This window comes from Xenopus laevis, chromosome 3L (genome assembly GCF_017654675.1).
Source record: "Xenopus laevis strain J_2021 chromosome 3L, Xenopus_laevis_v10.1, whole genome shotgun sequence".
Taxonomy (NCBI): Eukaryota; Metazoa; Chordata; class Amphibia; order Anura; family Pipidae; genus Xenopus; species Xenopus laevis.
Genome location: NC_054375.1, coordinates 55,346,694 through 55,372,847, shown reverse-complemented (window position 1 = coordinate 55,372,847; position 26,154 = coordinate 55,346,694). Strand labels below are relative to the sequence as shown.

Below are 26,154 nucleotides of genomic sequence, written 5' to 3'. Positions count from 1 at the left end.
GGGCCGTTGTTTGAGTTGACATTTGCCTCCATTTAAGAAACCAAGGAGAAAGAGTAGCACCATTCTCACAGTTAATTATTAGCTATCAAATGGAGTATGTACTGCAAGAGCAAAGTACACTATAATGGATTTAAACTTTTTTTTTTGCAAACTTTATATGTAGAGCTGGTGATTTGTAGTACACTAAGCTGCATATGATGCCTGCTTTACTGTCTCTTATCAGTGAAGGTTACTTGATATTTGTACCAAAATAGGGAAACACAATTCTCATTTGAAGGGAAGTTCACCTTTACGCATGATGTACAAAAATAATTAAAAAAAAATATATATAAAAATACATTCTGAGGCCTTAATTATTTTTATTTTTTTGAATTAAGGTATTTACTTAATTTAATCTTAATATGTGTTGGAGAGTTCCCTATGCTAAAGGTTATTTTGCAGACCCAGTAACCACTATTAGCTATTTTTGCTGCTCTAAACAGCTAACTGCTGCGTTCATGTTTAGCACTCTTTCAATGAACCTTTAGCATAATGGGACACACGGCATTTTCTGGTAATGGGACATATCAAATAGTCAAACTAGAGCTCAACAAAGTGAAATTTCCCTAAAATTGATATACAAGTGAATAGGGAGCTGTAGCATTTCACTTTGGCAAACTGTGGTGATCTCTAGTCTGTGATTTTCTGCGTGTGTTTCAGTGACTTTTCCCGATTAAAATAGATGAAATGCCAGAGGAAAGTCTATGTGAAATCATCTTGGTCACAGGGTAAGCAGGGGATTACAATCTGACAAACATCAGAAAGCACCCACATGCAGTTAACCCTAGGATAGAACAGAACACGACACTTGTAATTTTTCACCACTGTATGTAAACATTACATACTATATTTCACAACACAGGCTTTCGCATAAGAGCAGTCTGCTTTTAACTATTTCTGTCCCATGAATTAAGCATCTCTGTGCTTGTTACCATTCATCTCACAATCACTAAACACCTTTAGTGAAATAGCAATAAATAAACTGAATTTTAATGGCTATGGATAAATAACCCAGAGGAGAACAACAACAACTCGTACAGAAAGGCCAGAGTAAAACAATTGAGTGAAATGGCTAAAGTACATTTTGGACAAGTAGACAGCTGTTACTGTTAAAATTGGCCATGCCTCAAGCTCCCTGAGACAACCGAGCCTGTCTTTTATTAGCTGAGGGATGTCCAAACAGTGGTTTGCTAACAGTTGAACTATAAATCCCAAACTTCAACTTGAAAGAATTCTGAGATATGCAGTACAGCAAAGGGCAACAGGATGGACATCCCAAAACTAGTGGAAGCAGATTAGATCAGCCTGCCCCAGCACACAGAAAGAAGTATAACCCACCCGTATTGTATTTTAATTAAAACTAAATAGATTAAAAAATATTATCTGTTGAAAGGCAATATCTAAAGGTTTCCAGAAACTGATAAGAACTTTCTCCTTTCCGTTGTTAGGAGAGATGATGCACCTCAGGGTTTGCAGCATGATTCCATTCTTCACCACAGTAAAGTTGCTGAAAAGACCTGGATTCCTTCTCTCCCTCAAAGTGAATGGGAGACAGTATAAATATGGGAGTGGTAATTTGGATAAAAATAAAGGAGGAAAAAAAATGGGCAGGGGCAGTTCAGGAGAAAGGGAAGGGTACGGGAGTCAGAAAGTAGAGCTAATCTGCTACTGATCAGTAGGAATTTCTCTGTCTGGGTCAGGTTTGCTGGTTTGTCCAGGAGAAGGGGTGTGAGAGACAGAAGGTATGAGAGGATGCGAGGAGGCAACCAGCCCTTCTATTGCAGATGGGTGTCCGGTGGTTGTTACACCCACAACTCCTGGGGGAAATCTGTGAAAACAGAAAACAGATGTGTACACAACTTTATTACTAGACACAGGGAAATACAGAGTTAAAGAAGGCTTAATTTTTCATAATGAGGGCAATACATTATTGTACACCATTTCGAACCAAGACACCTTGTAGCACAGACAATGGATATTTACCAGAAGAACAATTAACTTTTCTTAATAAAGGGACAGAATCACAAACAGAAATTTCTTTCAGGCATTTACACTAAATATTTATAAAGTATTTAGGAAAAATTCATCAGGAACCACGAAGGTTAAGCTTCTCCCTCCAGGAGGCAGGACACTGATCAAAAAAGCTGGACTCCTCCTTCCCCCTCCTATATACTCCTCATGCTTAACTCCCACAATTCAGTTTAATAACAAGCAGAATAACAAGGAACTTTATACAATAACCAAAGGGTGAAGCCACAGGAAAATTTCCCATGTATGGCCAACAAAGGACCTGTTTCACATCGGGTGTTCCTGTGTCCTCAGAGTGCCTAGAGAGAAAGATTTAACTGTAAGTTATACTAAAAATCTCCTTTTCTCTTACGGCCTTGGGGGACACAGGAACCACAGGGACTTACCAAAGCACTCCCATTATCCTGTAGATCAGGAAGTGAGAAACAGAGACCAACTGCCTGCTTCAGTCTGAAGAGACGACTCTTCCTGCCAAAATGATGCTTCGGCAGAAGAATAGGTATCAAAGCGATAGAATTTTGTGAAGGCATGTATGGAGGACCATGCAGCAGCCTTGCATAGCTGATCAGCAGAGGCATCGTTCCTCTATGCCCATGAGGTACTTAAGGCCCTAGTCGATTGAGCTATGACCCCCTACGGGGGGCTCTTGTGGGCGGCTAAATATGCCTGACAGATCGTTTCTCTGATCCATCTCGAAATTGTAACCATGGATGCCGCTGTCCCCACCCGAGGGCCTGAGGGAATCACAAACAATGAATCCGATTTTCGTATGGTAGAAGTTCTCTCTTTGTATGTAGAGAATGCCCTGACAACGTCAAGAGAATGAAGACGAACCTCCTTGTCGTTCTTTGGATTAGGGCAAAATGATGGCACCACAATAGGTTGGTTGACGTGAAAGGCAGACACCACCTTGGGAAGGAAGGATGGCACTGTTTCGTAGAACTACCTTGTCTGAATGAAAAACCGTGAACGAAGAGAGCACTCAGCTCTGAGACTTGCCTGGCCGAAGCAATAGCCATCAGAAAAACGACCTTCCATGTCAGAATGGTGAGGTTTACAGATTCAAGCGGCTCGAACGGTTGCACTTGCAGGGATCTCAGCATCAGGTTAAGATCCCATGTCAGGGCTGGTCTTGTGAATGGTGGAGCCACGTGTGCAGTGTCCTAGAGAAACACTAATATGTCGTCCTTTAGTGCTAACCTCTCCTGGAATAGCACTGATAAGGCAGAGATCTTTACCTTTAGAGACGACAATTTCAGACCTCCCTCGAGACCTCTCTGCAAGAATAAAAGGAAGAAAAAGAGAGATCCAACTGATCAAAGATTGCTCGCCTGGAGTCACACCAGGATGCATAGGCCTTCCATACTCAGTCGTATGCCCTGGCTGAGGATGGTTTTCTTGCCCTGATCATTGTGTCGATCACAGTATCTGCGAAACCTTTACCTCTCAAGATGGTGGTCTCAACAGCCACGCCGTCAAGGATAGTAGACTTGGATTGTGATGCAGTATAGGGCCCCGACGGAGTACGTCGGGGCGCCGAGGAAGATGGAACCAGTTTCCTGTCGACATCGATATGAGGTCCGAGAACCAGGCTCTCCTGGGCCAGAACGGGGCCACCACGATCAGGCGTAGATTCTCCTGACGAAACCTCCTTAGGACTCGAGGTAGCATTGGAATGGAAGGAAAGATGTAGGCGAGCCGGAATCACCATGGCATAGTCATGGCATCGATCCCCTCTGCCTGTGGGTCTTTGCTTCTGGCGAAAAACCTTGGTGTCTTCCTGTTGAATCGTGACGCCATGAGGTCGACCTCCGGCTGTCCCTACCTGTGAACCACCATCTCGAATACTTCTGGGAGGAGTTCCCACTCTCCTGGGTCTAGATGGTGCTGCTGAGGTAGTCCGCTTCCCAACTGAGAATGCCTGGAATGTGCACGGTGGAAATCCCCGGGACTCTGTCTTCCGCCAAAGTTAGGATCCTCTCCACTTCTGCCGATGCTGCGGGTTCCTCTTTGACAATTCATTTATGCGACTGCTGTCGCATTGTCTGTCTGCACCCATATCGACACGACTCCCAGTGTCGCAATGCTTGATAGATTGCTCGAAGCTCTAACATGTTTATGGTCAGTTTAGACTCCACGGGAGACCATTGTCCCTGGGCCGACCTTTGTTCGAACCTTGCCCCCCATCTGGTGAGGCTGGCATCGGTGGTGATGACTGTCCACTGTATTTCCCCCCCCCCCACCGTCGGCCCCATGCCAGATGTAGAGCATTCATCCACCACTGCAGGGCCTGCAGAGTCTCTTGGTCCAATGTGTTTCTCTGATTCAGTGAAGTCTTCTGCTAATTTCACAGAATGCACAATTGTAGAGGGGACAAGTGAAACCGCAAATGGAACTGCTTCCATGGTTAAAACCATGAATCCCAGGACTTGCATGGCATGGCGCACTGATGGAGCTCTGGTCTGTATGAGCTATTGGGCGAGACATCTCATTTTTCTCTGCTTCTCCTAAGGTAGAACTACTCTCTGGGAACATGTGTTCAGAATTAGTCCCAGAAACTGCATCACCTGTGTGGGAAATAGGAAGGATTTGTTCCTGTTGATCAACCACCCAAACTGTTCCAACGTTCTGATGGTGATTGCCAGATGACTCTGGGCCTCCTCTAGAGACGACGCCTTCACTAGAATGTCCTCTAGGTATGGCGTGATGAATATGCCCTGAAGGCGCTGGACCGCCGTCATTGCTGCCATGATCTTGGTGAATACCCGCGGAGCCGAAGATAGGCCGAAGGGGAGGGCCACGAACTGATAATGCTGTTGGAGAAAGGCGAACCTGTGATGGGGACATGCAAATATGCTTTCTGGATGTCCAAGGACGCCAGGAATTTGTCTTTGATCAGAGATCTTATAACTGAACAGATGGACTCCATACGGAACCGCCGATATTTGATGAACTTGTTCAGGGCCTTTAGATCCAAAACTGGGTGAAATGCCCTGTCCTTTTTGGGTACTATGAATAAGTTGGAATAGAAGTCCTGGAAGAGTTGGTCCTCTGGAACCGGAACGATGACCCCCGCTTGGAGTAGTCATTGAGGAAGGCTTCTTTTTGGGACTCGAGAGAAAGAAACACGCTGGTGGGCGAGATAGAAATTCGAGTTTGTACCCTTCTGCCACCAGTTCGCCTGATTCCCCTGACGATGTAGGCAGAGGAGCATTTCTCTTGCTCGATGCCTTCCTGTGTTTAGTCTGAGGCTGGGCGGATAGTTGGGTAACAAACTTGTCCAAGGAAGTGGATAGGTTTGCAATTCCCTGAAGGCTAGCCAAGGATTGGGACAGTTGCACTGCCCAAGGTGGGGGACTATCCCCCATAGTGCTAGGTTGGGAAGTAGAAGCCCCTGCAGAGCCCCCAATGGTAGTGAGAGCAGAGGTAGAGTCTCGTGGAGCTACAACCTCTGGAGCTATGGTGGGGTTTAAGGTCTCCCCTGACGCTGTGCAGACAGGACCCTCCTGACCTTTGGCAAATTTGGCTTTGCACGAGGCACAGGCAAGGTAGGTTACAGAGGCCTTAGTCTTCCCTCCCCTGGGAAACATGTTCCCTGCAGCTGCGCCCATAGGTTTTTTATTAATTAATTAATAGCACCTGACTTGTGCCCGAGAAGGATGGAGGAGACCTGGTGCTGCCACCCCGCCGAGAGGAGAAAACCTTGTGGCTCCGATGTGTCTATGAGGCTGCTTAGCCTTCTTTTAGGAGCGCTCTGGTTCCACGCCTCTCCGCAAGTTAAGCTGCAGAGAGAAACTTCCGGTAGGGAGCGCGGCAGTTGAGGCACCCGCCCCAGAAGCCGCTGGAATGGCGCGAATGCCGGTACGGAAGAGAAGGAGGGTGATGTCACACAGGTCCCGCCCCTCCCGACGAAGGTAAATTGTGTCCATCTGGGCTGCTGGTGAAAGGGGCAGCCGCCGTGAGGGGAGGGAACACAATTACGCAGTAGGTATAGTAAGCCAGTAGCCTACTTACCTGGATATTCCCCGCGATGTGTGGCCATCAACAGGGAAGCTAGCTCCCCCTCCGGAGCCTCTCTGTCTGGCCAATCTTTGGTCCTAGCCATGTAGGTGGATCCCAGATGGATTGGATGGTCGGCTTAGTATAAGGCTTACAAACCCCGGCAGAGGATCCCGCGATGGGGGCTAACCCTGGAGTACAGGAATGTTCCTGACTCCAGTCTCACCCCGGGTGTCAACGCTAGCCGTTGACCATAGTCAATCCTTTCATGGGGCCTCCTGAAGCCAAGCCCTACCTCCTTGGAAGCAGGACACTGAAAAACTGAATTGTGGGAGTTAAGCATGAGGAGTATATAAGAGGGGGAAGGAGGAGTCTAACTTTTTTTGATCAGTATCCTGCCTCCTGGAGGGAGGAGCTTAACCTCCGTGGTTCCTGTGTCCCCTGAGGCCGCAAGAGAAACTGGAGGTGGCAGCACACATTGGAAAACAAAGACTGTCCGCTACTTCAAGAAGGGAGTACAATAGCTGATACAAAACAGAAATTTGAAATTTAAATGTCACGACAAAATTCTTGTACTAAAAAAGTCCATTACCTGTAACTTGAAGCCCCATTAAGTTCAGGATGAACGGCAGCCTGTTCCATCCCTGACCACTGCACAGCTGCTAGCAAATATTCCTTATTTACACAGTTTCGCAAAGCATCTGGAATTGGACCTGAACAAATAGAAATTTACAAGATCAAATCATATATAATGCAAAAAATAAAAACCCCTAGAGATTTAGAGAATAATTCAATAAGCCATCAATTTATACCAGTTAGCACAGAATATTTATACTCACAAGGGATTCCAATATTATATTGCCTTTAGTCATTACCTGCTATAGCCCTTCGAATTTCCTTAGCTGCCTCTTCTCTGGCTTCAATTGAAGCATGCTCACTATACCAAGCAGAGTGAGGGGTGCATATCAAATTTGGAGCATCTTTCAGGGGTCCCTGAGAAAAACTATGGGGAAAAAAGTTGTATTATAAAGATAAATACATAAAGCTGCACAATGTTTTTTTGTTTACACGTAGAATAACTACCTAAATGGTTCAGATTCATGAACATCTAAAGCAGCCCCACGGATTCGTCCATCTTTTAAGGCTTGAGCCAATGCCTTCTCATCAACCAGCCCTCCACGAGCTGTATTCACCAAGAAGCAACCTTGGCGCATCTGAAAAAAATAATAAAATCAGTATCATCTATTCTACTGCTACTAGCAAGCTGGCAATGTAATGATGGATTACTGGAAGACAAGGAGAGGGCTTGAAGAGTTTAATAGTACAGGTATTGGTATATTTTATCCACAATGCTCAGAACCTGAAGTTATCGGGATAACAGATCTTTCCATAATCTTCACGCCGCAAGTCTTCGAGAAAATCATTTAAACATTAAACCAAATAGGCTGGTTTTGCTTCCAATAATGATTAATTATATCTCAGTTTGGATCAAGTAAAAGGTACTGTTTTATTATTAGAGGAAAAAGGGAACATTTTGGATTGTTTGGATAAAATGGGATCTATGGAAGATGGCCTTATTGTACTTAGGAGCCTTCTGGATAACAGGTTTCTGGATAACAGATCCAATACCTGTACTAGAGTCAAGAGTATCACTGAAAAAACATTACATGCACTGTTCTCTAGAACCTAGTGACATTTGCTGATGTTACTGCAGACAATATCTGCCAAATGGGGCAACAGAATGCATTTAAAAATTTAATTTTATAATGGATATGAACATTTACCTGCTTTATAGTGAAGTCATTAATAAGGTGATGATTATGCTCATTCAGACTACAGTGCAATGTTATGCAGTCACTGTGCATTAATAGCTCCTGAAGGGTCGCCATCCTCTGCAAACCTAGAGAGCGTTCAACTCCATCCGGTAAGTAAGGGTCATAAAATATGACTGTGAAATTAAATGCTTTGGCACGCAAAGCCACAGCTTGCCCTATCCGACCTAAAAACAAACATACAAATTTGTTCAAGATATCCTGCAAATATGGATGTGCATTTATTGTTAATGGATATGGTGCTGTTTTTGGATTACCAAGCCCTATGATGCCTAAGGTCTCTCCACGAATTCTGGCTGCTCCCCCAGCAACTTCTCTGATCTGCTCCACACTTGCTGGGCGGTTCCCCTCTCTCATCGCTTGGTGTAGCCATGTGACACGTCGGTACAGATTCAATATATGGCATAGAGTTGAATCAGCTGTCTCCTCCACAGAGGAAGCGGGAATGTTGCATACAGCAATCCCTTGAAGAAGAAAAAAATGTATATAAGTGTAAAGTGAAAATTATCCAAATGAAAGGTAGAACCAATTAGTACCAATACATGAAACTACCTTAAAGGAACAGTAACATCAAAAAGTGAAAGAGTTTTAAAGTAAGATATAATGCAATGTTGCACTGCACTGGTAAAACTGCTGGGTTTGCTTCAGAAACACTGCTATTGTTTATATAAATAGATGTAGCACCGGGGCAGCCACTAAAAGGAGAAAAGGCTCAGGTTACACAACAAATAACAGATAAGCTCCATAGAACATAATGGTGTTTCTGAAACAAACGGATTAGTTTTACCAGTGCAGGGCAACAGTACATGATATTTTCATTAATGTAAAACTTCATTTTTGGTGTTATTCTTCCTTTAAAAGCCATATTAACACACAAGTATTTTTACATGTAGTACAGTACTGTGAATAAAAATACTGCATGTGTGTTGAGTGAATTTGATAGAGAAAGGAGATTGTAAACTACACTTGAACAAGGACTGGTATCAATTTAACAACTCCATCTTCTGAAGTTACAATTAAATACAAATGGATCAGCCCATTAGCACAGACCTAACAAATTTTGGCACTATAATGCATAGTTTAGCTCTGCTCTGTGTATTTGCAAACAGTCAGATCCCATGTCCATCCAATCCTAATAAATCATCCAGTCTTTGGCACCCATCTGCCTGGTTGGCAGGGTTTTAGATCACACTGCTTGTGTGCAGCAATATAAGGAAAGAGAAAATGTATTTTACTACTTACCTAACTCAGCAGCTGACTTAATATCAATATTATCATATCCACTTCCAATCCTTATGATAATACGAAGGGCCTTAAATTTTTCAAGGTCCTCACGGGAAAGCGAAATTGTGTGATACATTAAAGCGCCCACAGCTTCACTTAACACCTGTTATGGGGGGGGGAAGGAGTTTAAAATAATGGCTCAAAAGCAATATATTCTTTCCTTTCACCAAAACTAGATTGTGAAGCTAAACCATGTAGATCATCACTACTTACTTTCTCATGTATTTCCTGTGTTGACTGAGCATCACAAAATGCAACTGTAGCAACATCCTTCAATACAGGCATCTCAACTGTGCAGTCCCGCCCATCCAGAAGGGCCACCAGAGGACGGGCAGGCATGGGACCATTCAAAATTGGTGGTCGAATACCTAGATAAAGAAAAGGATAATGAACAGGTGTAGGTGTGTGTGTGTGTGTGTGTGTGTGTGTGTGTGTGTGTGTGTGTGTGTGTGTGTGTGTGTGTGTGTGTGTGTGTGTGTGTGTGTGTGTGTGTGTGTGTGTGTGTGTGTGTGTGTGTGTGTGTGTGTGTGTGTGTCCATAATGCACAGAAAGCAGGAATGTGATCACTTACAAGAAACCTGTGCAAAAAATACCAACAAAGTGAATAAAAAGTATAGAATGTTTTCAGGCAATTATAATAACTTATGGTTACTTGGAAATGGTCATGTTTTTCCTCCAGACTTTAGCAGTAGTCTAATATTCAACCTGACTTACAGAACTGATCTGTAAAGATGGATACACACAAAAAGTCAGTAATTTTGCCCAATCACTTAAAAGGATTCTTTCATGATTTTTATTTCTAAATTACACTGCAAATAATTCACTCTACTAATATAAAATTGAATTCCTGAACCAACAAGTGTATTTTTTTTTTTTTTTTTTTGTAATATTGGTGTGTAGGTAGCCATCTCAGGTCATTTTGCCTGGTCATGTGCTTTCATAAAGAGCAAGCAGTTTAGGATGGAACTGCTTTCTGGCAGACTATTGTTTCTCCTACTCAATGTAACAATGTGCTGCAGTGGGACCTGGATTTTACTATTGAGTGCTGTTCTTATATCTACCAGACAGCCGTTATCTTGTGTTAGGGAGCTAACACTACGTCTAAACCGGAAAAATGGCAATACGGCCCCGCTCCCACCCTGTGTGGGAGCGGGACCGTAGCTCAGTAGCTCATATGAACAACATCATCTCCAACAGCAGACACCAACATAATCACTAGAACTGACACAACCTTTGCAGTTAAATAGCTGGACAAAGTAGCAGTTAATGTGCAAGCTCTATAAGATACAGTTTTCCTCAGCAGTAACCACAGTGTCTGACTAAGGCTATGGGCACACAAGCTGAAGGCAAGGCTGTTGTCAGCATGCGTAATTTTGCAGGCTGAGAGAAGCAGATCTGCTCAGTGCCCGTGCTCCATTGATTTGAATGTGATCAGCCTGCACACACAGGCTATGGTCAGCCCAAATATGCAAAAGGAGGCATCTCCGGGCTCACCTCAGCTTCAACTCCACTGTGTGTGAGCGCACACAGGCTGATCGGATTCAAATCAATGGAGCAGGGGCACTGAGCAGATCTGCTTTTCTTAGCCTGCGAACATTTGCTGGCTGACAACAGCAACAGCCTGTGTGCCCACAAGCTTAGGACAGCCCTTAGCGTGGATAAACAAATCAAAAGGTAAAAGTGAAACTGATGCTTACCTTCACAGATTCGATCCAAACGTTGCCTCTTCACCTTGTGTTTATCCATTATTCTCTCCTTGCTACCTGACGGGACCAAAGTAAGCAAATGATTTGCCAGAAATATGAGAGACAGACAAGTCTGGAGACAAGAAGTGGAGTGTGAAGACTTTAAAGAGTGTGTCACATTGAGACAACAGACAAAGCATTGAAAATCAGCAACTGAAGAAATCTACAGTACAGACAGTAAACCTAAAGCAAAGATCAACTAAAGGAATAGTACGTCACTGACCAGTACAAAAAGAGTAACAACCACTACCGAAAAGTTGGAATATTTCAACTTATAAAATATTTGCATATCATACAACCCAGTGCATCTGCTGTTGCACTTTATTTGCACAGTAATAAATACACCCACAGATAAGGGAGGGAAGTTAGAATCTCATATCAGGGAACAACAGGAAACTAGCATACTTGCCAATAAAGAATGGAACAAAAGAAACAAGGCAACTGTGTTGCACATAGATGGATAAAAAAAATAAATAAATAAATGAGAGTGCTCAAGTAATGGATCAGTTATGAGCAGGATGATAACTACAGAACCTCAGTCATAGTTATGCGCCTGAATGGAGAGTATAAGCTAAAGGACAAGGACACCTTATTTCACAGGGGTTTGGGGTCAAAATGTTTTGCCAGAAGATGAGCACCAGCCAGGGTAAGTTGATTTATTTCACTGGAAGGCCCAATATTTAAGCATTCATTTCCCTGTTCTTTAATCTTCTATTTACATCAATAAAGTTACCCTTTTTGGCAAGATTAAGCAAGGCCAATCCCTTTAGTTCAAGTCTATACTGCAGGGTACTTTGTGAGCACAACAAATCTATTACATTAAAAACAAAAAACCGTCAGTGGTCTTCAGGTAATTTGCCAATTATTGCAATTGTTTTTGCACTTGGCAGTGAATCCTGAAACAATGTAGCAGAAGCCATGTGATTAACAGACCTATAGATCTGACATGACCTGCACTGTTTCATTGATCAGACAAATGCTGATTTAAGTGCAATGTCACAAATTCTATGTAAGATATTTAATATGGTTTTTAAGGAATGATTCAATGTAAAGGAGTCTTTGGCGCGGTGCAAGTACACTTCCCAGCACAGTTTACATTTGCTCGGAGGATGGAGGCGGCAGTAGCGGAATTAACACCCGCTGAAGGGAGTCAGGCTAATGACCTCTGCCCTATGCACACAAGGGACGCGGGGTTTTGTGCGGAGCCAGGGACTGATCCCCCTGCCAATCAATCTAGTGCGGCCGAATGAGAATAGTAGTTGTAGCAGAGATGTAAAGCTGCCTGTCGAAGTAGGGAGCGATAGGCGTTGGATAGACCGTCGTTACTAAGGGAGCCTAACAATACGCATAATGTAAATACGTAGAGTCCCCCTGTTTCCCAGTCACCAGCTCACCCCTCCTCCCACCTATTCCATCCCAGAGCTCCTTTCCGCCACCCTATACTAACTCGCCCAGCCCCCTTTTTCGTCCTTTCGGCTTTAAACAGCAAGCCTACCCCCCCCCGTACATCTCTCACCTTCGCCTCCCCACCTCCGGACCCCGTCGCGCTCTCAGCCGCGGATGGAACAGGAAACAGGAAGTTATCGCTAAAATAATCACCGAGCAGCTTTGGCTTACGACTTTACCCCTTTAGCTATAGCGACCCCTGTCTAGCCGCCAGCAAAAACGCCACTTCCTGGATGCACAAGGGGAGGTACCGCCCTCGCTCGGTGTGGAGCGTTTACAGCGCTCTCTAGTGGTATTTCAAGGGCACTGCTAGAGTCTATTGAGATTTATACAGCGGTATCCTGATGCCCTGCTGGGGCCTAACCATATTTTAGCGCAACGTCAACAGACAATAAACTCAGTGTCGGACTGGGACACCAGGGACCCACCAAAAAAACATTAGACCAGGGGCCCACTCTCAGAACTATTACAATTTCTTTCTCTACTCACTTAACCGCTATTCCCCTAGTCTCTTGTCTTTACATAATCTATTATTCCATCTATTTAGCCTCTTAGTTCTCATAGAAATAGGGAATGACCATGAAATAGGCCAAAAGTTTAGCAGCAAGAGAACGCTCTCGATGTAATCGATCCTCTGCTGCTGCCCTCCCCCATTTAAAGTTACTTTAAAGGACCAGTAACACCAAAACAATGAACACCGGCCCACCCTTGGCAGGTGTTTTACCGGCCGGGTGGCAACCCTAATTAGGGTTGCCACCTGGCCAGTATTTTACAGGCCTGGCCAGTAAAAATGATGGTTGATCCCAATGTTATTAATAGGAAAAACACATAAATATATAGGAAAGCCGGTATTTTTTTTCCAGAAAAGGTGGCAACCCTACTCATACCCCCCAACCGTCCCGTTTTCCGCGGGACAGTCCCGTTTTTGGCTGTCTGTCCCGCTGTCCCGGATAGTGGACTCAAATGTCCCGCATCCCTGTGTCTCTCTCGCTCTTCCTGTGTTTTTCACCGAAGTCTCGCAAAAAGAGACTTCGGTGACGTCATAAATCTCATGAGACGCGGAGAAGAGAGGGCAGTGAGCTGAGGAGCAGGGGCGCTCCACCAATGAGGCGAGTTGAGACACTCGCCTCAGGCGGCAGCGCCCCCCTGGTTACCAGGGGCGGCAAAAATGCCGCTCCTGGTAACTAAGAGCCGAATTTCCGGTTTTCAACCCGGAAATTCGGCTCTTCTAGTGCAGAGAGCGCAAACGCGCTCTCTGCACTAGCGTCGTGCAGCGCCCCGACCCCCTCCTGCGCAGAAAATGTGAGCGCCGCGAGGAGGGGTCGGGGCGGCAACGGAAGGCCGTCTCAGGCGGCATAAAGGCGCGGATTGGCGCTGCTGAGGAGGGAGCGCAGCCAGTGGTTTGGAATTGGGCGGGAGTATTTGTAGGTTTTTTTTCCTGCAGCACAGCGCGTGGGGGATTGCTCTGCACGAGGAGCACATATCATTTTACATACAGCCTGCATGCGCTCTTGTGCACTGGAAAACTTTAGTGCCCGATCCTTCCCCAACGCTGCTGGTTCAGAAATGAGTCACATTCTCAACACAGTCGCATCACATGCCTTCTTCTTTGACTCTCGCCCCCCAGAAGGGTATGTCAAAATGCAGATTTAGTGGTCTGTTTTTTCAGTGTCTGGGGAGTTGAAGCAGGAGAGAGCTGAAGTTGTGTGTGGGGAAGGGGGGGGGGGCGTGGAGGAGCACAGAAAGAAGTATTTAATCTCACTTCACTAGACTGTATTTAGGTGGTTAAATTGAGGAAAAAGGTAGCTTTTTTTATGAAACATTCTTTAATCATAATTTTTCTACAGTTATCATTAGCCATGATTTGCCTGCCTAGCATGTAGCTGCAGTGCTACCAGGGCTGCATTAAATGTGTGTTTCACCTATAAGTTAACTTTAAGTATTTTACAGAATGGCTAATTCTAAGCAACTTTTCAATTGGTCTTCATTATTTATATTCTATGTTTTTTTAATTAAATACCTGCTTTTTCTGACTCTTTCCAGCTTTCAAATGGGGGTCAGGTCACTGACCCTATCTAAAAACAAATGTTCTGTAAAGCTACACATTTATTGTTATTGCTACTTTTTATTACTCATCTTTCTATTCAGGCCTCTCCTACTCATATTCCAGTCTCTTAGTCAAATCAGTGCATGGTTGCTAGGGGAATTTGGATCCTAGCAACCAGACTGATGAAATTGCAAACTGCAGAGCTGCTGAATAAAAAGCTAAATAACTCAAAACAAACAAATAAAATAATTAAAACCAATTGCAAATTGTTTGAGAATATCCCTCTCTACATCATACGAACAGTGAATTTGAAGGTGAACATCCCTCTTTAATATATAGGCACCTAAAGGCATGTGCCTAGGTCTGTGGCTTTAGGGAAGTGGCTCTTGTTTGCCTATATAACTGTTTCTTTGACAGCTTAACTCTTGAATCTGATATTCTGACCACTGACAGTGCTGTTATATTGTTTTTTCATTGAGTTTCACAGATACACTGAGACTTGAAGGCTGAGTAACGTAATTGGAGGGGTAGATCTAAGCAAGGTATGCAGGCAGGCAGTGGCGTAACTAGATATTACTGGGCCCCATAGCAAATTATTTTTCAGGCCCTGAAAACATTTAGAATTTGTGTTTTACCAAGTATTATTATAATTGTATATGAATTAGGGCCTCATGGGGCCCTATAAATCCTGGGCCCCCTGCAGCTGCAGGGTCTGCTTCCTCTATAGTTACGGCCCTGCAGGCAGGATAAAGGAGTGAATAGAGTCTTATCTAAAGGGTAACAAACATACCAAGCTGCATTTTTGTGAATGTTTTTGTTAAATGGGCGTGACTTATGGGGGAGTGGCCATAAAGTGGGCGTGGCCAAAAAATTTTGCGCGCGGCAGAACCTTCTGTCCCTCTTTTTTTAATCACAAATGTTGGGAGGTATGCCTACTTCCTATATATTTATCTTTTTTCCCTATTAATAACATTGGGATCAGCCATCATTTTTATGGGCCAGGCCGGTAAAATACCGGCCAGGTGGCAACCCTAAAGCCACCCCATGTTCACACTGACCTGCTGATGCTTTTACTATCTCTGACTCAGGGTCTAGGGCTGCCTCCTTTTCTGGAAAAAAAAATACCGGCTTTCCTATATTTTAATCTAAAAATTTGCATCAAGCCAGGCCGGTAAAATACCAGTCAGATTGGCAACCATACCAATAGGGTTGCCATCAAAAATGATGGTTGATTCCAATGTTATTAATAGGGAAAAAAGATAAATATATAGGAAGGCCAGTATTTTTTTCCAGAAAAGGTGGCAACCCTACCTACCAGGGTTGGACTGAGTCAGAGGGACACTAACAGAAAAAACAGTGAGCCAACCAAGGGCCTCATGGGTCCTGCCTCCCCAGGCCTTAGGGTTTCTGAAAAAAAATACCGGTCTTCCTATTTACTGTATCTTTTTTCCCTATTAATAACATTGGGATCAACCATAATTTTTACCGGACAGGCTGGTAAAATACTGGCCAGCTGGCAACCCTATACCAGGCCCACAGCATGCATGTGATCTGCTGTGGCTTGATGCAGCCATAGGGTTGCCACCTGGCCATTATTTTACCAGCCAGGCTGGTAAAAATTATAGTTGATCCAAATGTTATTTATAGGGAAAAAAGATAAATATATCGGAAGGCCGGTATTTTTTTCCAGAAAAGGTGGCAACCCTATGTAGCCAAAATGAAAAAAAAAAAAGGTAATTGGAGTGGGCGGGTTAGGTGGTCTCAATGGGGGGGGGGTTGATTTAGGGTTGCCACCTTTTCTGAAAAAAATACCGGCCTTCCTATAAATTTATCTTTTTTCCCTATTAATAACATTGGGATCAACCCTCATTATTATTACCCTTGTTACTAGGTGAGTTTTGAGTTTGAATGCTCTTAATAAAGAAGCAACTGGCAGTGAAAGGGAGAGTACTGTAAGGAGCATTTTGTTTTTGGTGTGGGGCAGCCAAGCAGATAAAATACTTAATGAACATTAATACATGTTTCAGCTTGGCCACATACTTCCAAAGGGGTGTTAAACCCTTTGATTGATATTGAAATTGCTTTCAGAGCTCTTTTGCCATGATACAACTGTAGGTATAGTCATTTCCTGCAGGGGACTGGGGAGATTGAGATTATCCTGCGTCTCTTACCATCTGCCACTTAATCTTTATAACTGTGCATATTTATTGCAGCGTTCGTTCACCTTGTCTGTTCTATTTATGTTTTGTAAATGTATACATACACAGCTACTGTAGCTGACATCAGCAGATCTGCACATCTCCTCAGCCATCCTATACCTGTAATGGACCAGCAGAGCTTCTTAAAGGAGACATATTGTGTAAAATCAAGAATCTGCCAGTGCACTATACTTCTCTAACTACTCTGGACAGCAACTGTAGCAGATCTATAGGGAGCTCCAATAAAGGGGACACTTTTGATGATATTCATTTTTAACCCCAAGTGAAAGCAGCACTATGTATTATTCATTATTACCTACAACATTAGGGTTATTTTTTACATAGCCTATGTAATATATCATATCCTTTAGGGTGCAGACACACAGAGCTACTAATAACAGCTACTTGTCAAAGGTACAAAATAGACAATAGTGATAATTGGCTTTACTAAAACACTTTGATTTATGAAAGGTCGAATTTCAAAGTTATGTGATTTTTTTTTTTAAATCTTAATAGTTCCGAATTTACTCAATTAGGAGGTTATTTATGAAAAAACTTAAACGTCTAAAATAATATTAGAACAACCCAAAAACTCGATATGAGTCTTCCTTCGAAAAAAAACCTTGAATGTCAGAAAGGCAATTAACATCTTGAACTGGTTCAATGGACCTCTGCCATTGACTTCCTCAGAGTCTCTGAGGAAGTGCCGGTGGATCCGGCAAGAAAACGCGTAAGTCAGCCTTGCACACCCACCGCTAAAACCCTTACCTGTGTGTATGATGAAATAAAGCCTGAAATTTTGCATTTAACGCTGTTGTCCCTGTGATGTCCTGGATCTGCGCCGAATACGCGAGAGCATGTTGAATTCTGCTATGGATGCCGGCACGAAGTAACCAGAGTCTCGCACAGGCTGCGACCAGACAGACACAGCAAATCCGGGTGAGCTCCGATGCGAACCGCATCTTTCTTTGTTTTTTGAACTGTACATATAGCTGAGCACTCTAGAAAAGTGGGACTGAGATCAGAAAGTTATGTTACCGCAATAAGTTATTGGCACATGGGCCCATGTACCCCCATTGCTATTTACTGGGTGTCCAACAATCAAGGTTTCAGTCATTATTACGGCGCTACAAGATTATCTGATGCAAGTCCACCTTACTCATCCTAATTAAGCACCTTTCTGGCCTGAAGATGCAGCTCTGCACATCACCAAAATGTTTAAACAATAAATTTGTAAATTAAAGGTAAACAATCACATCATGGTATAACAGTAAAATGAGTTATTTACACCAGATATAATGGAATGTAGTTAATCTGGTATCATATTATAGGCTCTGACTTGTAGGGGCCGATTCATCAAGCTCGAGTGAAGGATTCGAAGTAAAAAAACTTCGAATTTCGAAGTGTTTTTTGGGCTACTTCGACCAGCGAATGGGCTACTTCGACCTACGACTTCAAATCGAAGGATTCGAACTAAAAATCGTTCGACTATTCGATAGTCGAAGTACTGCCTCTTTAAAAAAAACTTCGACCCCCTACTTCGGCAGCTAAAAGCTACCGAAGTCAATGTTAGCCTATGGGGAAGGTCCCCATAGGCTTGCCTAAGTTTTTTTGATCGAAGGATATTCCTTCGATCGTTGGATTTAAATCCTTCGAATCGTTCGATTCGAAGGATATAATCCTTCGATCGTTCGATCGTAGCATTTGCGCTAAATCCTTTGACTTCGATATTCGAAGTCGAAGGATTTTAGTTCCTAGTCGAATATCGAGGGTTAATTAACCCTCGATATTCGACCCTTGATGAATCGGCCCCGTAATGTAATGACATACAGTAGCTTTAGGGCTATTCGTACTACTCAGTTCGGGGCATTTTTGTCAATCGGGTGAATAATAGGCATGTGGGAAAATGACAAAATAGCAAGAATAACTCCCCAGTGATATCAATGGCAATCACCTGAATGCACAGGTGATTGTTGTTTGGAAAATGTGCTGCGTTCCTATGCCCCTAGAATTTTGTGTTTTTGGTTACCTCAGCTAAGCAGGTAGAATTAAATTCCATTGTCTAATAAAACAGGACTATTACAAGGCACTGCAGGATTGTATTAAGGACCTGATATGTACAGTTGCCAAAAAGAACAGGCACTCCGGTTTGTAAAGTGCAAAGTTTTGCCCTTAAAAGAAAACACAGAAAACCGACTGTTATTGAAATCACTGGCAGTCTATTGAACTAGTAGTTAGTTGCATGTGATTTTTAGTTACAGTTTAGGAGGCCAAATAATGATGTGTTTGATGCAATTCTGGTAGAGATGTGCCAACTCTATTGGGGGAATTTGCGAAAGTGACTGTTGCCAAAATGTAAAAATGCCTTAAGCACGACAGATTCTCAGAAAGTATCTTATAGTTTAATGGATTTGTCCTAATGTTGCCAATTTCAAAACACGTTAAACAAAAAAACCTGTCATTATTGTGCTGTGAAAATGACTATTGGGTGGCAAAAAAAAAATTCTCTATACAGACTTAAACCAGAATAACCTTTCAACATTTTCATTGTGGCAGAGACAATTTGGTGGAAAATATGTCTGTAAAAATTGTGGGTGGGACTGATTCTCAAAACTAATAAAAAAATAGCCATGCACATTTTTAAACAACAATGTTTGAAAGTTGTGAGGTGGAAAAAACGATGGAAATTTGGTTTGTGAAGAAAGTCTGCACAAATACATTTTCCTTTACCAACATTTTTGTGGATTCCCCCTAAGTGCTATATCGAAAAAATAAAAAGCACCCTTGTGTCCTACTGTATTTTATGTATTGTTTTGCACTTTGCTCTGGCATGCTGTGTGTTGTCTGTCAGCACACAGCACAGTAAAATCGAAGTGCTCACAAAGTGTTAAACCCACATGAGAAGGAAAGACTTGGTGTACTTGGGGGTGCCAAATGTTAGGCACCCCAAAGTGATTGTATTGACTTACCTGAAACCCAGGGGCCGGTGCTCCTACCAGCAGAAAACGGCACCGGCCCGGGTTATACCAGTGAGCAACACCTTCTCCTGTGCAGCTGCGTATGCACAGTAGAGAGAATAAGCCGAACATTAACTGAAAAGTCGGCTATTTAGTTCAACTGCGCATGCGTTTGCCCCCGGAAATTTGAAGACGGAAGAGGATCGCTCCATGGTGCTCACTGGTATAACCCCGAGCCGATGCAGTTTTCTGCTGAAAGGAGCACCGGCCCGGGGTTTCAGGTAAGTCAATACAATCACTTGGGGATGCCTAACATTTGGCACCCCCAAGTGCACCAAGCCTTTCCTTCTCCTTTAAGCTGGCCATAGACACACTTAGGGGGTTATTTAATAAAGTCTGAATGCTAAAAATTTGAGTTTTTCTTACTATAAAATCTGAATTTTTAGTGGAAAAAAAATTAAATTTTTCGAGATTTATTATACCACGAGGCTGCAAAAAGTTCCAATCTGAAAATTCGCCATTTCAGACATGCGGTTGTATATAAGTCAGTGGTCCCTATCCCAGGATTCTGTGGTCTGCACTGGATTTAGCCCGAAAATTAAGACTATTTTGGACTTTTCGTGCAAAAATCTGAAACATTCTGGCTTTTCGGGAAATAAAAAAATCGCACTATTTGGGAAAACGATTGTATGATTCGGGTTTTTGATAGATTTTATCGAGTTTCCCCCCCCCATCTGATTACATTGTGCTTTTTTAATAATTAATAAGGTCAAATCGTGGATTCTAGTTTGGTATAACTTTTTCATTTTAAAAAATCAGAAATATTAGGATTTTGATAAATAATCCCCTTAATTTCACATCATTTTTGGACTGTGTGCGGAGAATAATCATCCCAACATTTTTGTACCATGATGATCGGACGTTTAGTTGATCAGACAAGTTAGAAAATTTCTCTCAGATAACGATAATAACCTATTGGACAATATGTCACAACTATTTCCTAGATATAACTTTCATATAAATGCAGTCTGTCAATTAATGTCCAGAACATTGTCTGATTTGTTAATTTTACTACATAATCCTACAATTTCAATCTGAATGGTTTGTTTTAGATTGTTGAATGGAAACAAACAATAAATATCTGACCGTTCGTTGTACACAAAACAAAATCTGAACATCTATGGCCGGTTTAGGGATTATTCTGCCAGTTTGTGGGTTTCATCTGAATCCAGAATTTGGGGCTTCCCTGCATCAAAGTGATCCAGCTTAATACAAATCTACATGTGGAAAAGCTTTCTTTTACATGTCATTAATAAAAGGCATCAGATAAGTAATTATTTTTATAAATATGTGTTATGTACTGCTTGAGTAGTGTTAAAGGAGAACTAAACCCTAAAAATGGACATGGCTAAAAATGCCATATTTTATATACTGAACTTTTTGCATCAGCCTTAAGTTTCAGCTTCTCAATAGCAGCAATGATCTAGGACTTCAAACTTGTCTCAGGGGGTCACCATCCTGGAAAGTGTCTGCAACCCTCACATGGACCCTGAGCAACTGTTGAGAAGCTAAGCTTAGGGGTTGTTATATATTATCAAGCAGAAAATGAGGTTGGCCTGTAATATAAGCTTATGCTACAATAAGGATTATTATATTCTGATGCTAGTTGCACTTGCTGCCATGTAGTAATTATCTGCATTAATTACTAATCAGCCTTATATTATGATATTTCTATTCTATGTGTACTGTATATTGTGAGTGGGTCCCTAAGCTCAGTAAGTGACAGCAGCACAGAGCATGTGCAGTGAATCAGCAGAAAAGAAGTTGGGGAACTACTGGGGCATCTTCAGAGGCACAGATCTTCCCTGCTAAAAGGCTGTGGTTGTCTTGGGTTTGTACAAAAGCCCAAAACATAATGTATAACATTTCTAGCTACTTCTTTAGTTAAGATTTAGTTCTCCTTTAACAAATTGGACCATAATTATAATGTAAACTTTCTGCAAAAGCCAGCAAGGATAAAATATAAGAAAAGTTGTGAAATACATAAGGAGAAAGTACCACCCATATTTAGGAGACAGCAGACAAAAAGCACACAGTCACCAAGTAGAAAGAGACTAGAGACTAGAACATAAATAAAATATATATTATTTAGTTCAACATGAGTAAATGCAACACAAGGTTTAAAGACACACTGTTTTTTTCTTCATTGATGGTGCCCTACTAAAGTCTTATGGGAATGAATAATCTCAGTTTTAAAATTACCTTTTAAATGTGGATTCAGCAGTAGTATTCAAGAGTATAACTAAAAAAAGAACCAGATTAATACAGACTGATGAATTACTCCGATAAATTGTTACACAGACAGTTAAATATTTTGATGCTGTTAATATAGACTTTTATATGTAATAACCCCAATAATGAATGTGCCTAACACACCCAAACAGTACACTTTGAAGCTTGCTTTATTTTGTTTCATAAGACCATTCTACACCATAATCAGAGATAGATTAATCAACACTTGGACTGATTTTTTGATCAGTAATTGACAGTTTGTATTTTTTTTAATAAACAAAAAACTTTATTTTGTTCCAGTAAACACACTTAATGTGTCCAAGATTTGCGAAACTTGTCATTTAACCACATACAATAATTTTACATAAACATTTGTTAAAAATGCTTGATTTGCAGGATGTCTTTTGTCCCACAAAGACAATATTAGCTTGGTAGCTTGGCTGACATTGAAACCATTTCCCCTCCCGAAAAGAGACTTATAGCAAGAGAGAAAGAAACTGAGGCAGATCTCTACACCACAGGGAGATGCTTCTCACAAAGACCAACAAAGCATTTTATTGCAGATCTGAAACACAGATGAGAATTAAGTATAGTGGCATGTTGAAATACACTATGGCCAAAGATAACACTTTGCAGAAGTATCTGGAATTCATATATTTGGGTTTGACTATGAAGATTTTCATTCATCCAGGTCACGGTATATCTAGTATAGGTAAATCTAAAACAACTGGACTGAGTAATCATTGAAGGCGTTTCATTTCAACTGACTGAAGAAGCTGCTCGGAAGAACTTCCCACATCAGTCAGTTGAACTGAAAAAGCAGCTCGGATGAGTAGTTAAACGTCTTCAATGTTTACTCAGCAAGTCCAGTTCTTTTAGAGTTACCTATACTAGATATATATTTGGGTGGGGTTTGTTTTCCACAATTCCAAATCCTACTGGCTCTAACCAAGCAACTATATGATGTGCTGCAGACCATTCCAACAAGCAGACGTTTCTTCCAGATAACAAAGACCCTGCAAACAAGCTCACACATTTTCCACTGCGAATTATTAATTGCTTTGGACTAGAATATATTTCAAGGGTATAACAGACACATACCACTAAATAGCACTGTGAACGTTGGCTGCTGTATGAAGAAAAGATTCTTTGCTATGGGGCTTCTTACTGCTCCACCCTAAAACCAACTGATTAATTAATGCTCAAAGCTAGCTCCCTATTTTTGCAATTTACTGTTCTGTAAAAGATAAAAACATTTTATTGCAAACATGCCCACGACAGGCCTTGGCCCATGGAACTAGCATTCATTTATTCAAATCAGAAGCCTTACTGCAAATATTGTGCTATGACACCAGTCAGTCTGTTGAGAAAGGAACTTACTGGGGTCAGACAGAAGCCTATGCAGTAAGGCTTCTGATTGGAGTAGCATAGGCCATTTAAAGGAGAAGCAAACCCCCCTGGGCGCAAAACCCCTCCCCCCTCCCCTGTGTTGCCCCCCCTCCCTCCTGGCCTACCTGTCCCCCTGGGCAAATGCCCCTAACTTGTTACTCACCCCTCTGCGCAGGTCCTGTCCACTGAGCTCACAGGCGCCATCTTCTCCCGCGCGCGTCTTCTTCCTGCTTTGACCGGCGTCTTCTGGGATCTACTGCGCATGCGCCGAATGTCACAAAGTTTTCCGATTTCAGTGACATTCGGCGCATGCGCAGTAGATCCGTACCGGTAACTGTTCCTACTGCGCATGCGCCAGAAGACGCCGGTCAAAACAGGAAGAAGATGCGTGTGGGAGAAGATGGCGACTGTGAACTCCGTGGACAGGACCTGCGCAGAGGGGTGAGTAACAAGTTAGGGGCATTTGCCCAGGGGGACAGGTAGGCCAGGGGGGGCAACACAGGGGAGGGGGAGGGGTTTTGTGCCCAGGGGGTTTCCTTCTCCTTTAACCCCTGGCCTGGATTAGCTCAGACTGCTGCATTGCTGGTGTGCTTACAGACAGCTTTCTAGTTGAAACATAATAGCTCAAAAACAGCTTTTAGCTCATTAATTTTTTTCTATTGTCACAATTCCTTTAAAAATAACCTAAAAATGCCTTCTCCAAAGCAAAACAGATTTCTTATTTTCTTTAGCTAGTTGGCTGAATAGATCGTTTTTATTAAACGGTTTGCGTTCATTGTCTCCAAAGAAAGAACTAACGATCTTTTATAACTGTATTAGTAGAGCATTATCACTGTTGAGTTACACAAGTTTTCCAGTTAACATACAGCCCTCCTCTGAGCTCAAATAAACAGCACGTCACTGCTCTATAAAGCCTGCAGCCACTGGTGCTGGGCAATATTTATTTTACAGCTCACAAAAAAAGTCTCATATAAGAGAATATAACTCTGCATTTTAGAATATGCCCTCTCTCATGTGTGCCATAAACCCAGTACAACAAAAAGGAAGCAATCTGCACCTGTTTCCCCAAAAGAAAAAAATCCCGCTGTCCAACAACCCCTTTGGCTATAAGCTCTAATATGTTTTTGGATGGAAAGCATTGTGTAGCCACATATCCTTAGATATGAATAATTACTTTTAACAGGTTTCAAACTTCTGATTCCAGCAGTTTGTAACTTTTCCTAATTAGTCAGGGTTGGGCTTACATTATGCACAAAACATCTGTTCACTACCTAGTTACATTACTGCTTCAAACATACCAGTAGGGGATTATTCCCCATTAAGAGGTAATGCAATTAGCATCTGCAACAGAAACCTTTGACTGAAAGTACTATTACCTTATGCCTTTTGGTCCCACAAAGCAAACTATGAGATACTATGAGAAGTACGTAATTCTTACCCCCCAAATATAATGTCTCAGTGGTTATTATAATTTTTAGTCTCACTGTTGAAAACAATAATTCAGATGCAAGTGCCATAAATACTAAGACATTCTAGTGGTCTTCTTGTAGTATTATGTAGGATAAGCAATGGTCTCCAGAAAAAAAGAAAAAGAAGCCGCATGTTGCAAATGATTTACCACAAATATTGTAGTTCTTGGTTCTGTCATCATAAGGACTCTAGGCCTGAATATGCAATTAGGCTGCAAGGATAACAACCACTTATGCCAAACTTATGGCATGCTTAAAAACTTCTCTATAGATTTCAATACTGCAAAAAAGATAAATAAAATAATAAATATTCCAAACATTTTAATGTTTCTACAACCAATACTAAATGACAGTTTGGGGCAAACAATTTAAATGCAGCTGAAACAGGAGAAGAAAAACAAAGTACTTCACAAATGTTACATCCTGAACAATGCTGGTGATCAACAGAAGCTTACAGAATGAAAAGGAAAATCACCAAAATGTGTATGTTATTTCCAAAACGATTTAAGCACAGTTTAAGTTAAAAAAACAAATAAAATTCACTACATTTTCCAAGTGGAAAACACCCAACCCTCACAGAGGATGAGCTTAACACAATGAAACAAATGCTTGTGCCAATGAAATGTCCAAAAAACAAAATAAAGAACCAAAATATCACAAAGAAAAACGAAATGAACTTGAATAGGGATTACAATCTATGCTCTGTCTTGCAAAATAGAACCATATGCATATTTAATACATAAAAAATATACATAACACGTTCCAGAATTATTTTCACCAAAATGGTCACTTCTTTATAAAGAGTTACAGTCTGACAGAACCAGCTCCTCAGTCACTGAAAGTGGGAACCATTGTGGGGATCCTATTTTAAAAGATGCTTTTATTTGACATTATTTTTCTGTCAGAGCACCTCTCTATTGTCTCAACACGTTGCGGCAATCTTTCTATAAACGTATGGTTTTGTTTGTATTAATGAGAACAATGCAGCACATGCACTATTGCCGTTTTCTCAGGAATGTGCTTAGTTGAGAGAAACCGCAGCAGGTCATGTTTGACTGATTTTTTACCATCGCAGGTTCCTTCATTTACACCATTTTCAGCTGTAACGGCAACACATAGGATGCTGGCCAATGAAATCAAGATTAAGAAATTGGGATGATCACTTGGGAGTTGTTGGCAGACTAACTGAATAATCATCTTTAAGGAAGCTAGTGATGGTTATTTACATTCAGAAATCATCTACTATGACATACCACAGTGCATTTAATAAATTCCACTCAAATCTACAATCTTACTAAGTGAATTAAGTGCAGTTGCTTTGCAATGCTTTGATCCAATAGACAGTGAGTTGCCTCAGCAACAATACCCAATCAACCACAATGTTTAATTTTAAATAAATTCATTGGGCTGTGTTCAAATAAAGTATCAA

The 26,154-nt window shown here is 41.9% G+C and overlaps 1 protein-coding gene across 4 annotated transcripts; it reads right to left on the bottom strand.

Annotated features, from left to right (window-relative positions):
* Positions 1-1,007: 1,007 nt before the first annotated feature.
* ctbp2l.L (C-terminal binding protein 2 like L homeolog) lies at positions 1,008-12,584 on the bottom strand. 4 transcript variants are annotated; one of them, XM_018252285.2, is made up of 10 exons: positions 12,444-12,584; positions 10,880-10,945; positions 9,396-9,550; positions 9,141-9,285; positions 8,156-8,362; positions 7,851-8,065; positions 7,150-7,280; positions 6,942-7,069; positions 6,659-6,779; positions 1,008-1,867 (listed from the first exon to the last, which is right to left on the bottom strand). In XM_018252285.2, the coding sequence occupies exons 2-10, from the start codon at positions 10,926-10,928 to the stop codon at positions 1,705-1,707; spliced, it is 1,314 nt and encodes a 437-aa protein (XP_018107774.1). In that variant the 5' UTR covers positions 10,929-10,945; positions 12,444-12,584; the 3' UTR covers positions 1,008-1,704. The 4 variants fall into 4 exon arrangements, with proteins under 4 accessions (XP_018107774.1, XP_018107776.1, XP_018107777.1 ...); XM_018252287.2 differs by having other exon boundaries at positions 10,880-10,941; positions 12,444-12,554; XM_018252288.2 differs by having other exon boundaries at positions 10,880-11,000; positions 12,444-12,541.
* Between the last annotated feature and the right edge of the window lie 13,570 nt (positions 12,585-26,154).